The 15603-nt window shown below is 43.4% G+C and overlaps 1 protein-coding gene across 4 annotated transcripts; it reads right to left on the bottom strand.

Annotated features, from left to right (window-relative positions):
- Nucleotides 1-202: 202 nt before the first annotated feature.
- Nucleotides 203-15090, bottom strand: DCLRE1C (DNA cross-link repair 1C). 4 transcript variants are annotated; one of them, XM_065049237.1, is made up of 16 exons: nt 14934-15071; nt 14801-14852; nt 12836-12920; nt 12134-12275; nt 11410-11655; nt 9913-9972; nt 9215-9270; nt 8470-8571; nt 8139-8211; nt 7833-7973; nt 7186-7287; nt 5772-5908; nt 5553-5607; nt 4108-4196; nt 3186-3286; nt 203-2391 (listed from the first exon to the last, which is right to left on the bottom strand). In XM_065049237.1, exons 5-16 carry the CDS (start codon nt 11434-11436, stop codon nt 1439-1441), a joined length of 1896 nt encoding a protein of 631 aa, XP_064905309.1. In that variant the 5' UTR covers nt 11437-11655; nt 12134-12275; nt 12836-12920; nt 14801-14852; nt 14934-15071; the 3' UTR covers nt 203-1438. The 4 variants fall into 4 exon arrangements, with proteins under 4 accessions (XP_064905309.1, XP_064905307.1, XP_064905308.1 ...); XM_065049235.1 differs by lacking the exons at nt 11410-11655; nt 12134-12275 and having other exon boundaries at nt 14934-15090; XM_065049236.1 differs by lacking the exons at nt 8470-8571; nt 11410-11655; nt 12134-12275 and having other exon boundaries at nt 14934-15090.
- Nucleotides 15091-15603: the final 513 nt, after the last annotated feature.

Genomic DNA, 15603 nt, shown 5'->3' with positions numbered 1-15603 from the left:
TCTCACACTGTAAGGACCGTAGCAGAGCGATCAGGAGGAAGTCATGTGTTTCCTATTCAGTTTATGGCTGATAAGAACTGGTATAAATTCACGCTCTTGACTTGTCTAAAGCAGACTGGGTTCCTGTATATTTAAGCACGCTGTAGACGCAGCCCTGAATGAACATATATAGCACAGTTAAGGAAACAAGCCAAGAGAAGAATTTCTGCTCTGTTTTTTATTCCCAGAGGTAGTTACAACAGCAGTCTCACTCACTCAAGCTCACTGAAAAAAAACTTATTGATAGGTCACAGTTGGAAATTATATTGACAAACCCCAGGAACGGAGAGGGCACGGTAACAGTGGAGAATCATACAGACTTGGATATCCTTAAAACCATACGTAGATTATAGCAGATTTTCTTCTTTCCCTCTCCCACTGCTGTTGCCACTAGGAGAATGGTGCCTGGTTTCGTATTCATATGTCACTAAAGATGGCAGAAAGACAGAGGCAGGGGGGAGAGCTGTCACACTAAAAGTCTGATTCATTTTTGGGGACTTCAGACCACCTGGATGGGAAACCTCATAGATTTTTAGATGACTTCTGCTGTTTAGGCACTTTTGTAGGCACTGCAGTTTAACAAAAACCTGAATTACATTTCCATTTAAGAAGCTAAGAAGTTGAGTAAAGCTGGGGGCTTTAGAACACACACACCACAGGATTTTAAGTTGTTCTGAAAAACAATTCAGAACAAACCAAAACACAGAGGAATTGATGACAAATTGTTTGCAATGAGTTAGATACAAACCACAAGACAAGGGTGTATAGTACCTCATTCAGGAGTTAAAATCGGATGATGACGCTTGCTCAGTGTAAAGAGAGACTGCTTGAAAAGAACAAGGGGTTTTGGTTGTTTTTATAAAAACTTCTCCATGATTCTCTACTATCTTCTGCAGTTGTATTTAAAAATAACTGCAGTGAAAACTCAGGATTAATGTCAAAGTGCAACTACTGCATTGCTTGCATGGCTGAAATGAAAGATGTCATGTCCCTCCCTGCAGTTAAAAATGTGATATTTTATTAAAACCTGAGATCATATATAGATACATATATGTATCTCAAAGACAAACTCTTTGAGCTCATGATAAACACTAAATTTCATTTAGCATTTTACCCTTAGTTTTGTTGTGGTCCAATTTTTGTCTACTTAGAGTCCTGGAGCACTGAACCCTGGGAGGCAGAAGGCTTTTACAGTTCCTCCTAGGAGTAATTCCTTCTCAGTATTTCATAGAAGGAAGAGTGAAGTTACACAGGCTGCAAATTCCTCGTTCTGACAATACCATATTTCTGAAAAAAATGCAGGAATAGCTGCAGATAGTAATTGGCACTAAAAATAATCCTGGGCTTAATAAACAAATTCAAGTATTTGTCATCGTGATGTAATCTGCTATACTTATGTTCAGGAGACTTTTTTCTCCTTGAGAATGCTTTCACCTGCTGCCAGCTTCTTATATAAACTGTGCAGTTTATCTGGCTGAGGCACTTCAGCATCAGGAGTTGAGGGAATTTCAAAGTCAGAGGAGCTCTGAGAGTCCCTCCTCAGTTCTAGATCAGGAGTCCTGGGGTCGTCACCTATTTCCACCAGCACATCTTGAACGTGAGCAGCCCCAGCTTCTACATCCTCGGTGTCTTTGCTTTTCAAGTCACCATCGTAGGCACAAGATCTGTCTTGGCTCAGCGGCTTCCACCTGCTGTTGTCAGGTTGAGTGTCTTTGGCAGCCTCCTGCGGGACAGAAGCAACTGCTCTGCTCCCACCTCTGCCCAAGCAGCTCCAGTCCAAGGCGCTTCTCTCTTGGGAGGTGATGAGCACCGTGTCCATTTGGCTGTCCCAGCCCTGGCTCCCCTGCTCTGATATGTGTGTTGACTGAGAAGAATTTTGGGAGGAGATGTGTGTTGAGTCACTCACTGCATCCGAATCGCTGAAGAGTGGCTGGGACCCACCAGCATCTGCTGAAGATGGCAAGTTGTCCTCGTTTTCAGAGCTTTCTTCGAGTTTGTTACACTTAAAAAATGCATCCCAGCGAGGGATGTCGCCATCCTGTTGGTCACTCATTCTGTTGAAATTTGATGTGCAAGTGGCATCTGGCTCATGGGAAAGATCTTCAACTGTATTAATTTCAGATTCTTCTTCATCGTCATTATCATCGTCATCATTTGATTCCTCACAGTCCATGAAGTCTACCTTGAGGGAGGTGTTAGTTGCGGTCGCTTTGTAACTTTCTGTGGTCTCATTAATGTTTTCTTCAGCATTTTCAGACTGTCCCATGTTGGGGGGCCTGCTCTCTTCTCTCTGCAGTTTTGGAATCTTAGGCCTTGCAGAAGTTAATTCTGAATCGAAGAGATCATCTTCATCTGTCAAGAAAATAACAGGATAATCAAAAGACTTTACAGAATTCCAGATCCCTGATAAAATTCTATTGAGAGCAAAGTTTTAATAAAAAAATATTTAGTAGGAAGAGAGAGAAAAGCTCTTTAACCCAGACACAGACTTAGCAGGACGTTATTGACAGTGTTCACCTTGCCTGGTCCAGCACGGTGCCTGCCAGGGACGCTGCCAGTTGTCATCCCCTGTGTCACCTACAGCAGATCAGACGTAGCTCTGGCACACACAGTTATTGAGACCTCTGACTTTTTTTGCCAGGACTACGTCACCCTTGCACACTTGACACTTCAGAAATAGCCAGAGAGAAAGCAGCAGGCCCGAAGTTGTCTTCTAGTGCCTAAGTGGCTTTCCAGAGGCTACGTACAGCATCCATTTAGCATCATAAATTTTAAAAGCAGCTACTAGGTGCTAAAAAACCAGCAGTTTGAGATAAAGAAGAGGAGCGATTCCATTGATACACCACTCTGTCCCCCACAACACAGGAATTGATGCAAGTGAAGTTGTGTTATGATCAGCTTTACAAGGGATGGTCTAGGACTCTCAGATTGAATTCTTCCAGAAACTTAAAGGGCTGTTAAGTACATTTTAAGACCACAAACAAGTGCTCTCTCACCCTGCTAAAACCTAAGTTCATTTAATTTATATTTCTCCTTTCTAACTGTCCCTTTGAACAGACAGACTATGGTGAACACTGTGGCTTTTGGCACCTCTGCTTGGTCTCAGACTTTCATTTAAAGCCAAGTAGCAGCAGCAGAATCTTTACCTGTGTCAGATAACTCTCTCTTGTGGACTCTCTTCAGTGTTCCTAAGGGCTTGTACCTGGGTTCCATGTTTCTCCTGTACGACCTGCATAATGGCTTCAATCTGAGGTCAATAAGAGAAGCGATTAGTATTTATAACTCAGCAGATACCTTCAAGAACTTCATCTAAGTACACTGTTTCATGCCTTTTGCAGGCACTGCAGTGGAATTGTTGAAGGCAGCAACAGGTAGGGAAAAGTTCTTAATTCCTTGGTGAGCTTAAAGGTAGGAATCTGTCATTTCTATATAACTTAAAACACGTACACTGTTTGGAAACTACCTTTTGGTGCCTTGCTTAGAGAAGACAAGATGACAGTGTTCAAACTCTGCAGTTTTATTCAATAACTGTAAAGTATCTCCTTTTTAAGGGGGAAAAGTAAAAGGAACAAAGAATCAAGCCCTCATTTTATTCAGACCGAGTGACACCGCTGCTCTCCTGCACTTTCTAAGCTGCCAACATCTGTAACAGCACAAGAGTACAAAGGCCTCTGCGATGCTGTGCAGAGCTGAGGAGTTCAAGTCCCCAGAGAAACCCTCTTTAAAAGAAACTTCCAAGAAGTAGCAATGACAAACAGAAATAGGTCACAGAATAAAGTGAGATAAAGGTATATTCAGATAGAGTTCAACAGCAGAAAAGCCTCTATACAGAGTATAAACAGAAGTAGTGTGTGGAATACAAACCCTCAGACTTAGCACAACATAGCAACAACGTTCTTCAGAAAGGTGGAGTTTGCAGCACTGAATATGGGAAAAAAAGAAATCTGAACTATCGGACAAGTAAAGGAAGAGGCAGTGGGCTGCTCGAGAGGCTGGGATGCAGGAGGGAGCTGCCCTTCCAGGACCAGGAATCAGGACACCTCCATTCAGCAGCCACTTGTCACTTACATTTCCATAGCTTTGTCCTCTGTCCCACCCACTGGCAGTACATTGGGATACACATTCACGGGACAGATGTAGCTCAGGAAATCCTTGATCTAAATTGAAGAAAAGCAGCAGCGGTTTAACTTACACCAGCAGTTAATAATTGCACTGAATGGCAGCACTGATCAGAGCACACCCACAACAAGCACTACCAGTTGTCTCATGTAAAGACCAGTGTGACCTATGAGCCAAACTCAATCAAAGTGGACAGCTCTGTAATAAGAAAAAAGGTCTGAAACGACGCGGAGAACTCTGTCTCACATTTACCAACACTACACGGAGCACCACTGTCTCTGACAGAAAGGTAGATCCGTTCCTAGGGAATGTGATCCAGCGCTTCACTGTCCTTACTGCTCTACAACTTCTCAGACCTGCGTTTTTCTTCCTGGATGTCAAGTCCTTAGTTGTGCAGATCAGGTTATTTTCTTCCTCAAAGACTTTCCCTGAACTCTTCCTTCAGCCCACTATAAACACCCTTTATCACAAAACATGTCACTTTTTCCAAGCCTTACTATGTTGATTTCTAGATGCTTTCCAGGCACTGTCTTGAAGAATTGTGTCCAGTTAGGGGCACAGCACTCCAGCTGAGGCTTTACCAGCGCCGAGCACTGAGAACACAGACCAGGAGGACCCATCTGCTTTTCCATGCGGGCGTATGAGTCTGTTACCCCCCAACATTCTGCCAGCAAAGCAAAATGTACTATCCTAGTACCTCCATTTAAAATTCTGTATGGCAGAGCAAATTAAAACTTAACCAGGATCTTAAAAACAGGACTGTCTTTCTAGGGCTCTGAATAAGCTCCATGTTTTATGTGTGAGGCTTTGTGACAGGTTGTTAACACTGATCCAGTTCAGTTTCTTAGGAGAGGGAAGTATTTTAAGAACTGGATCAAGTCATATTAAATTAAAATGTGTGATTCTGGACAGGATGCTGCCATGACCAATTTTTATTTAGACTTTAACACAGAAAGAGGAGTAACAGCAGCAGCTATGACGGGAGAAAATTCTGTTTAAGTGTGTGGGCAGGGAAAAGAAGGCAAACCCACCCAAAACTGAGTCACAGCAGATAAACAATGTAGTGAAAACTAAAATCCTAAGCTTTCAGCATTGTGTAATTACACAGTGATCTAAAATAGAAAGGCAGTCAAGACAATTGTAGCAATGACCAATTCTTTGAGAAGAGAGAATAAAAAACGACCTTGTGACCCTGCCCTATCTTGACATGTTCTGATGCAGCTATATTAAAACAGACTTCTCTGTCTTCAGCATCCAGAACTTCCTATCCCCTTACATCTTATTACTGAAGAGATTTTTTTTAGTTGTGATAAGTCGTGTCATCTACTCCAAAATAATCAAAACTCCTTTATTTTTTTCTATCAATTTAGACTTAGTACTACAAGTATACAAACCTCACTGTATGAAGAGTGGAAAGAGAAACAAGCTCTGTATGTAGTCTCCCCAGTCCTAAAAAAAAGAGCAGGCACAAAAGTTAGGTAACTGCTCTTCATGCCCAGTCAAGAGGCAAGCACAACCTACTCTTAAAAAGTCCATTTTGAGATTCATTTATAGCAGCATCAGGCAAGATTCACACCTGAAACAACAGGTTTCTGCACAGCCCAAATGCTCACCTCACTATTACGTTGGTTTTCTTCATCCTTTCTCCGAACCACATTGTGGAGGGTTTGATGCTGATTATGTGCAAGGGAGTTCCATTTTGGCAAGTCATCCCACAGGGCAGCCTGTTCCCTCTCACGTACTCCTCGTCCTGTCAAACGCAACATAGATTTAAGTGTAATTCTGACCTTTATTCCCCCAGAAACTGAGCAACATACCATCTAGCCACACCAAGTTTTCATCCTGCTTCCAGCTCCTTTGAAACACTCTGTGTTGTCACGTCTTGCTTCCAGAGTGCAGCTTGACAAAGCAAATCATAGAAACCGATGCCCCAAGGTGCCATCTCCAGCTCAACCTGCACTGCTCTGAGCTGGAGCCTTCAGCCCGACAGACATCCTGGAAAGGGAAGGCCTCACACTACAAGCACACAGTGCATGGCTGCAGGAGGCATCATCTGAGCTGCTTTTGATATATTTAAATTGATAATACCTGACTGATCTAATCTGCTGCTGGTCTGTCTTAATTTAAAAATACACTCTTCAAGTTTCAAATACAATTGAACTATTCCTAGATCAGCTAATTTTCCTGGTTTTGTTAAAAAACAAGTTTCTCTTTTAGTGAGTTTGCTTGTCAGCTAAAGCCTTCATATTAGCTGCATTTTCCTGGAGAACCAGATACATGTTTTGGTAAACATGGCAATGGAATGTGAAGTTATTGATAAGCACGGATGGACATCTCGCTAGAGGGGCAACGAGAAACAGGTGACCAAGAAACTGACCGACTGTGTATAACATTCCATTCACGTGAATACTTCATATAAGAGTGGGAGATCATGAGGATCTCGTCCCTTTTTTTCGTCCCTTCTGCTCATGGCCGACATTAGGAGAGGACCTTGCTAGTCATCCCTGCAAACTGAGGCCTAGTGAGAGACTGAATCCAGCTCCGGTTGGCTGCAGAGTCCAGTCCAGGACTTTGTTTGCCGGCTCTGCAGTTGCTGAGACTTTCAAGATTGGTTTTGTATATTTTGTATTATTTTCTCTATTCTTATCGGTAGCATTAGTAAAACATTGTTAATTTTTCCAACTCTCTTCTCTCTGTCCTTCTTTCCCTCCTGATCACCTGTCCTGAGTGGGAAGGGGGGAGAGCAAGGGGTAAAAGGGGGAAGCTGGGGGCAGCGAAGGTTAACAATACATCTGCCAGGGTTTTATTGTCACCCCACAATCTAAACCCCCTCGACACTAATATATTTTTCCCTTTATTTTTTTTCTTGTTTTAAATTTCAACCCACTAACTACAGTGCTCACTCTTTTTTCTGTTAAGCCACCGTTCGCTCCAAGTCTTCATTAGTACAACACGACCAAAACATCAGCACCTACAACCAGTCTTTCACAGCAAGAGTGAGCAGAGGCTTTGCAAAACGATACACACCCGAGGATGTCGACAGGCGTGAATCTGAGTGTGTCGATCTGTAGTAATGTGGTAGAGGATATCTGGCATGTTTCTGAACATATCTAGTTTGTTCACGTGCACCTGGAGAAAGGCAGAGTTTACTCTTAATTAGACCAATATGTTTGCCAAACTGCAGCTGGAGCAGCTATACAGATGTGGTTCTGCTCACAACAAATGCTGGTAGGCATTTAAACAATTACTACCCACTAATAACATCTAAGCAGGGAAGTGTTAGCCAAAAGTAACTTGGATGTCTAGAAAAAGCAGAACATAACTCTAGTGCTGAAGAGGGCTGAATATTCATCAAAGAAAGTCAGAATATATCTGCTAACTATTAATGTAATGTATAAATGAAAAGGCTTTTATCGCTCATGAGATAAAAGGGAGAGTTAAACACAGAGCTTGAAAGAATGAGGATTAACTTCTTCCTGAAGAGCCCAGATGTTCCAGACTGAAATTAATTACTTAACTCATTTTGAGCACAACTGTAGCTTTTTAAGTGTAGTTAATGACAGTATGCACATCTCTGACATACAGCAGCCCTCTGAACAGCCACTTCCAGCTCCGTGACTGGCCACAACCATTACTGAGGATCTATTCGAAAGCAACGATTACAGAAATGTTACCTTGATTCCAAGTTCCTCACTGAGGTTTATAAACAAATATTCATATCCGTAAGCAGCTTTGCAATTCAGCCACACAACATGATAGGGAGTCAGCGAGGTCCAGCTTCGCACTAATTCTAAGATCCCATTTAAACATTCCTCCTGAAAAGTATAGAACATGTTGTGAATCGTCTTTCAAGCTACTTCCAGAGCGATGCGGTTTGCTAATGCAGAAAGGCATTGCCTTGCAAGACTTCCCTAACAAAGGGGTGGTTAATTAATTAGCAGCTTTAAGGGCCTTTCTTCTCACAGCTTATTTAGACTTACCCTGCTTGGTATATGATAAAATTTGGGGTCACAAAAAGTGGTGTCCAAATAAACGCTCTGGATGTCTTTTACCCTGAAAGAGAGAAACGTGATACCAGAGTGAGTACATCACGGTACTAAGATACACCTCTTCCTCTTTCTTCAGAACAATTCTTCCCCTTTACTACAAAGAGCAAGTGAAAAAGGGCTTGTAACTACAGTATTGCCTGACTGCAAATACATTGAATACAGAATAAAAAATAAGGAAAAAAAAGAGTACATTATTCATGAATGATCCACACCTGTGAGATCTTTTATTCTTTTTAAATCCCATGAATTGCTAAAGCCTCACCCGGTCCCTGAATGCAAAAGCTCCATTCTGGCTGCTTCTCCTTTTGCAAGCCTGAAATCCCCAGTGTACAGCACCGTGCCTTTGTCACCTTCAAACAAAAACCTACAAACACAAGCACTTTGGTCAAACTCAACAACATAAAGCATTAAATCCCAGGTGTCGATTCATTACCTTGCATAGGGCAGTCTGTGTGACTAACGTATGATATCATAGAAAAACTGGGCTCAATTTGGTCCTAGAGTAACCGCAGATAAACCAAATAATTCAGACTGAGTATGTCTGGGAAAAAACCTGTGCCTAGGTTGATCGGAGTTGAAGACAAAAGCCTCCCAGATTCCAGGAGGGTGGCCCAGCTGCCTGTTGCAGCCAAAGGAATCTATTCAGTGTCTGTACCGGGAAGCTGGGCACCTTCTTTTTAATGTCATATTTAAGAAATTGATGATTTCTTTTTAATCACAGTTCTGTAAGTCATTTTTAACAGTTGCAATCAAGAAAGTTGTTATTCATAGGCATGGAGAAAAGTAATCTGCCCCACCAAGGTAACAACTTGTGTGTGGACAGATCCCAGAGAGTACAGTGGTTTCCAACCTTGACTGCAGCTGGTGGGCCCGGCATGACAGTATAGTCTCCAAGTACGAATTGTAAATTCACTGGCTTTTTCTAATCATAAATAATCCAGTACTTAGTGAGAACTCTCCAAGTCAAATATCTCAGCAGAGGCATTTAGAGTATTGAAAGGACGTACATGACTGATCCTGGACAGTGACCAGCTGGGAGAAGTGTCACCTCTATGTCTTCTTTCTGGAAGAGATAGTTAGCGTTATTTTCACACCATAGTAAGTACTACCAGTACTTTCATTGACATGGTGAAAGCAACACATTAATTACTCCCCGCAGCTTCTTGCAGCATTTAACATCACTTTTGAACAAAGAGAGTGTCTCTTCCTATTCCAACAAGCCCTGAAGAGCAACAACCACCCTGTCACGCCAGAAGAGATGACTGAATATAGTACAGTGCTCATGAAAGCCACTCAGCCAGAAAACAGTCCTATATCCTCAGTTCCTGCTCAACAAGCACCATGGAAACATCCTGGAATACACTTTGCCTGGAGATTCTCTACCAGACCTCTAAGTCCTGCACTTGAAGCTTGTTCAAATGAGTCACGAAATTCAAGGTGAAAAAAAAATCTCACAGGAGAGGTAAGCTGGAAATCACTAATACCATGGAAAGACATTACCAAATAAATGGTATGATAATAGGAACAAAGCAGGGAAGAAGAATTCATGTGGCTGCATATCTTGGAGAGAGGGGGAACATCCATTTCAAAAATAGCTTGACCACTTGGCATGTTACAGGTAAGATCTATTACCCACGCTCAATTAAACATTATTACTGCCCATTACAAATATATGAATCTTTGTGTGTGTGTGCACGCAACTTACCTCACCAGATGTTTCATCTACTAAAGAAATCTGAGTTGGAGTTTCAACTTCCAATGCAACCTGCAACAAAATGAATACATGTATTGCAGGATTTCCTGAACATTTTGTTTCATACTTAAGCTAAGTGTTCATTATTTAGACATCTTTAGCACCCACTGCAGCTAATGCTAGGCCTGTAAAGTTAAGCCCATTTTCCTGTAGAAAGTGATGAATTTGCATTTCCAGTGGAAAAAAGGTTTTCTAAAAGTTGTCTAAAAATCAAATGGAGATACCCAAATCAAGATGTGCGTGCCTAAAAAAGCTAGAACATCTTGTACTTCGAACAGCAACAGCTCTGTTTTTTCTGGCTGGATCATACACCTTTTGAATGACTGCAAAGCCCAAGACATCCCAAGTCCCAGATGACACGAGTGGATCTTGCTCTGACAGGTCTCTGTGCTGCAGCACAACTTCTCGCTATTTCCTATTACCAGAAGCAAGGCCACAAATCATACGCAACATGAATTTCTGTGCTTGTGTAGAGGTGATTACCTATAGACTGCAGTTAATCCCCTATTTTGGCAACTTCTCCTGCAACATACATGCTCTGTGGCTGTTTGCAAGGTTAGCGCTGCTATGTGGGCTCCTCTCCCATCCTCTTGTTCTTTTTTTTCTCTCCTTTGTTTCAGACAACATTTATATAAAATTCTCCCGCCCAAAAAAGCCAAAGTGAAAGGAAGGTCTCCTTAGGTATAACCTCCAGCTTATCGGCCAAGTGGTCTCCTCAGCACCTTGGGTTTCACTGATGGATTTTTCACTAGATGGATTCACAAGACACAGCATCACAAAGTTCTGGGCAGCTCCACGAGATCCACTCAGCTGGAACTCACACAAAGGTGGTAACATGTGGCTTCTCCACCAGAAACCACAACACCAAACTCACAGCTTGCTCCAAAACACAGATACATGTGTCAAAAAGTACCTTATACTAAGAATTCAAACCACTGGCAAGAGCTGATTTTTTAAACATCAATACTGATTTTATTGTCTACAATTTATGAAGCTGAATAAACTCATGAGGCTGATCTAAATTCTGCATGCTCAATATTTCTCAGCAATTCTCAAATTTCCTGATGCAGTGAAACAATTGTCAGGTTTTAGATCTAAACTGCCTGATGAATTCTTCATTGACAGCCACTGTTTAGCCTCATAAGCATAAATTATAATATCTCCAGCAGAGTTCTCCCCTCATCTTTGATAGTTTAAATGTCAAAGCCAGCAGCGATTCAAAGAGTCTCTCATGCCGTACGTACAAATAAAGGCCAGACTGGAAATTGTAAAAACACTTGTCTGGAAGCTGGCATCACATTGCTTCTTTCAGTCTAGTGAATATGAAAGCAGCTGCTAATTTATTTCCCAGTCATGCTACAAGTAGAAAGCGTATTTGTTGTAAGACAAAGCTTGTGAACAAGACATCCAACACCTACTGATACGGGCCTGTGCAGCTCATGCTATTACCTGGGAGCAGCAGCTGCAAAGATCCATGTATTTTTTTAATTGTGTTGATTTGTGTTAATTGTGCTTCATCATAGACTGTACCACCGGTACCTCTGGCATCTCTTCCCAGATTAGTAATTTCTCAAACAGGGATATCAGGTCCAGCACTGCCTGCTGTCTTTTTACTGCTCATACGAACTCCTAACAGCTTATAGGTATCTCCCCACAAGGCATCTGTTCTTGTAAAACTTCTAAACTCAAGGGATACTGGAAGCAAACAAACAAAAGCTAAAAAAAAAAAAGGAACAAACAAACCCCAACAAAACAACACACCAACAAAAAAGTCATCACAAGCCCACCCCACTTATTTTTGCTAGTCCAAGAAGATCACAGGCTTAGAAAAAATGACACCTATGCACACTGTGCTCCTTCAAATATCAAAAGCACCTAAGGGACGTTCAGAGTCTTTTTTACGGAGCCCTGAATCATGTTAATGCAGAACCATTAAACCTTTCAATTTCCTGAGGCTTCATATAAAGCTCATTATCTTCTCCCTCAGCTTCACAATTAAACAAGGAACGTGAACAGAAAAGTCCCCTACTTCTCTTTTTTCTTTCACTCAGACTTACCTCCTAGGTCCCACTTGTGAGTTTCTTTGGATATGGAGCTTAAGACCCACACTTACAACCTATTTAAGGAAACTGAGCAGTAATTTCCCCCCCAAAAAAAAACAGTTTCAGCTTGCCTGAACTCCTTCTTGACCTTCCACTTGACTAGAAAACTCTCCTGTCCTTGTTTGGGTGAGAAAGCAAAATCCTTACACACTATGTGATGATGTGTGTACATACAGTTGTGAAAAGAAACATGTTCAGTTTCAAAACCTGTATCTGCAAAGGGAAGGAAATAACTACAAGTCACACCCATACATGACCACTGATCACTTGAATTTTGGCTCCAAACAGTGGAAATCAAGTCAACTCATTAAGTTATTCAGTGATTTTACATCACTACAACATTTTAATGTTAGAGATAGTCCATTTTCCCAAAAGAAAAAGGAAATAATATAACTAAAAGATTATACATACTGCAAGCAGTGTGAGACTTTAAATGAAGCAAAAGGGAAAGGAAATAAGGATGGGAGCAAAGAGACACGAACAAGATAAGGAAATGAAGGAGCAATACAAATTAGTATTGTTGAGCTGGAGGCCATTTAAAGCTAAAGTTGACAGAAAAGCATACATTTTGTGGAGGGAAATATAAGATTAAAGCATAAACAACAATAAACCAAACCCACAAAGCAAGCAATGAGGAAAGGCATACTGATGTAGGTACTTAAGCCCTGAAACACTTTATCAACACCAACATGTAGACATTTCTGAGGGGAAGCTGCTTCTTCCCCAGAATCACTGTCTGGAAAGTGATAACTTAAAAATAAACCAAAACTCACAATGTGATTCTCCCAAAACTTGTATTTCCGGCTGGTCAGCAGCAGTTCCTTAGTTACCGGTGAGCAGTATAATTTAACATTCAAGCTGCGAGGAGAGAAAAAACACAGATGAGTAGTTTCTTTTAAGCGGAGGCAGGGAACAATCTAACAACACATCAGCACCTGCCACTCAGTACATCAACACATGTGCCCAGACCCCTCTCTCATCTGCAGAGATCTGCAAAGCAGTAAGCCTGCAAGAGCAGTTTTGCCTCAAACTGAACTAGGATCAAGGTGAATTTATCCACCTTACTGAGGATTTTCTTCAACACAGCAAACCCAAAGACTTACCTACATGTGCCCATACATGCGTATTTTTGTGCAGAAATAAATAAAGTGTGTGGTACATGGTCACATGTACTTGTATCTTTGCTCGTTTCTACAACCAGCAAGGTCTATTTCAGATGCACGTACTTTCCCTGGAACAGGCATTTGGGACAGTTCACATTCAGCAGAACACAAAATACTCCCTGTAAAGCTCCAGCTTTTGCACTGTGCACAAAGAGAGACTTGATGAGCAAAGAGAGATTCTCTGCTCACATTTGAGATGAAACATCTCCTCTAATAAATGGGCCCATTCCCATGTTTGACCATTTTAATGGTGAAAAAGAAAAGGTGTCCCTTTCCCTTTTGTTGTGCATCTCCAGGAAGAGTCTTCTATGACCCTACCTGCAAATAGCGATACATGGTTGCCTCCTACTCTTAAGGCTGAAGACATCCAGCTTGCAGCCTCTCCTCACATATCACCTGCTCCAGCCTCTGACCAGCTTGGTTGTCCTCCTACAAAACACTGATGGTTTTTGACCAGTGCAGCCCAGGACTGGACTCAGTACTCCAGACAAAGTCTGACAAGTGCTGATCAGAGGGAAAGAACTGTCTCCTGAGCTCAAACTGCTGCTACTTGCTTGCTCACACACCTCAGAGCGCAGCTGGCTTCCTTCACAGCACTGTCTCAGTGCTTCACAGTGCTGTCTCCATGCAACAACACACTCCCAGGGAATAACAGCAGCAAAAACCCTCCTCAAGTTCAACAAGGCAAGTGCACCTGGGTCGGGGCAACCCCCGGTATCAATCCAAGCTGGGGATGAAGGGATTGAGAGCAGCCCTGCCGAGAACGACTTGGGGGTGCTGGTGGATGGAGATCGGACATGAGCCGGCAATGTGCGCTTGCAGCCCAGAAGCCAATGGTGTCCTGGGCTGCATCACAAGGAGCGTGGGCAGCAGGTCAGGGAGGTGATTCTGCCCCTCTGCTCCGCTCTGGTGAGACCCCCATGCAGTGCTGGTCCAGCTCTGGGGTCCTCAGCACAGGACACACGTGGACCTGTTGGACAGGGGCCAGAGGAGCCACAGAAATGATCCGAGGCTGGAACAGCTCTGCTGGGAGGACAGGCTGAGAGAGTTGGGCTGTTCAGCTGGAGAAGAGAAGCTCTAGGGAGAACTTATTGTGACCTTTCCATGCTTAAAAGGGACCAATAAGAAAGACTGGAGAGTTTTTTTCAAGGCCTGCAGTGACAGGACAAGGGACAATGGCTTTAAACTGAGAGAAATTTAGATTAGATATAAAGAAGAAACTCTTTACAATGTGGGTAGCAGGACAGTGGCACAGGCTGCTCAAAGAAGCTGTGGATGCCCCATCCCTGGCAGTGCTCCAGGCCAGGCTGGACGGGGCTCTGAGCAACCTGGTCCCGTGGGAAGTGTCCCTGCCCATGGCGGGGGTTGAACGAGATGATCCTTAAGGTCCCTTCCAACCCAGTTCATTCCCATTCTGTGACTCAACGCTCCACAGCAGTTTCCTTACCCTATTTCGCTCATGCTTTGTTTAGAACCAGCCGCCCCCCCTCAGGGCTCCTGGCCCCTCCCGCAGCCGCCGGGGCCAGGCCGCAGCGGGGCGGCCCCTCCCGCCCCTCCCCGCCCGGCAGCCCCTACCTGCCCTCCAGCCTCCTCTTCAGGGCGGGCGCCCGCAGCCCCTTCATGTGATCTGGGGAGACAGGGCATGGCCGTCACCGGGGGACAGGGAACTAGGGGGGGGGGGAGCAGTTGCCATGGGGACGGGGCTCACCCTTGTGGCAGTGCGACAGGAAGTAGGCGCGCGCGCGCAGGTTGTCGCGGTCGAACCGGTCGATGGACACAGACGGGTACTCGCGCACGCGACCTCCGAAACGGCTCATGGCGGCGAATGACGCGCCGCTTCCGCCACGCTCCCCCAAAGCCCCGCCTCCCAGGCTCTCAGCCAATCCCGAAGCGGCCCCGCCTCCTGCCAGCCTATCAGAAGCTATGTGTCTATCTATCTACCTGTCTATACATATATGTGTACCTATCTATCTATCTATCTATCTATCTATCTATCTATCTATCTATCTATCTATCTATCTATCTACCTACCTACCTACCTACCTACCTACCTACCTACCTACCTACCTAAAGCCTATCAAGAAGGACAGGGAACTGCTGGAGAGAGTCCAGCGCAGGGCAACAGAGATGCTGAAGGGAGTGGAGCATCTCCCGTGTGAGGAAAGGCTGAGGGAGCTGGTGCTCTTGAGCTTGGAGAAGAGGAGAAATAAATATGTACAATAATAAATAATAATAAAATAAATAATAATAAATTAAATATGTAAAGGGTGAGTATCAGAAGGACGGAGCCAGGCTCTTCTCGCTGACAACCAATGATAGGACAAGGTGCAATGGGTATAAACTGGAACACAGGAGGTTTCATTTAAATATGGGAAGAA

This window comes from Columba livia, chromosome 1 (assembly GCF_036013475.1).
Source record: "Columba livia isolate bColLiv1 breed racing homer chromosome 1, bColLiv1.pat.W.v2, whole genome shotgun sequence".
NCBI lineage: Eukaryota > Metazoa > Chordata > Aves > Columbiformes > Columbidae > Columba > Columba livia.
Note: the sequence above shows the minus strand (reverse complement) of the source record. Positions and strands in the feature narration are given on the sequence as shown.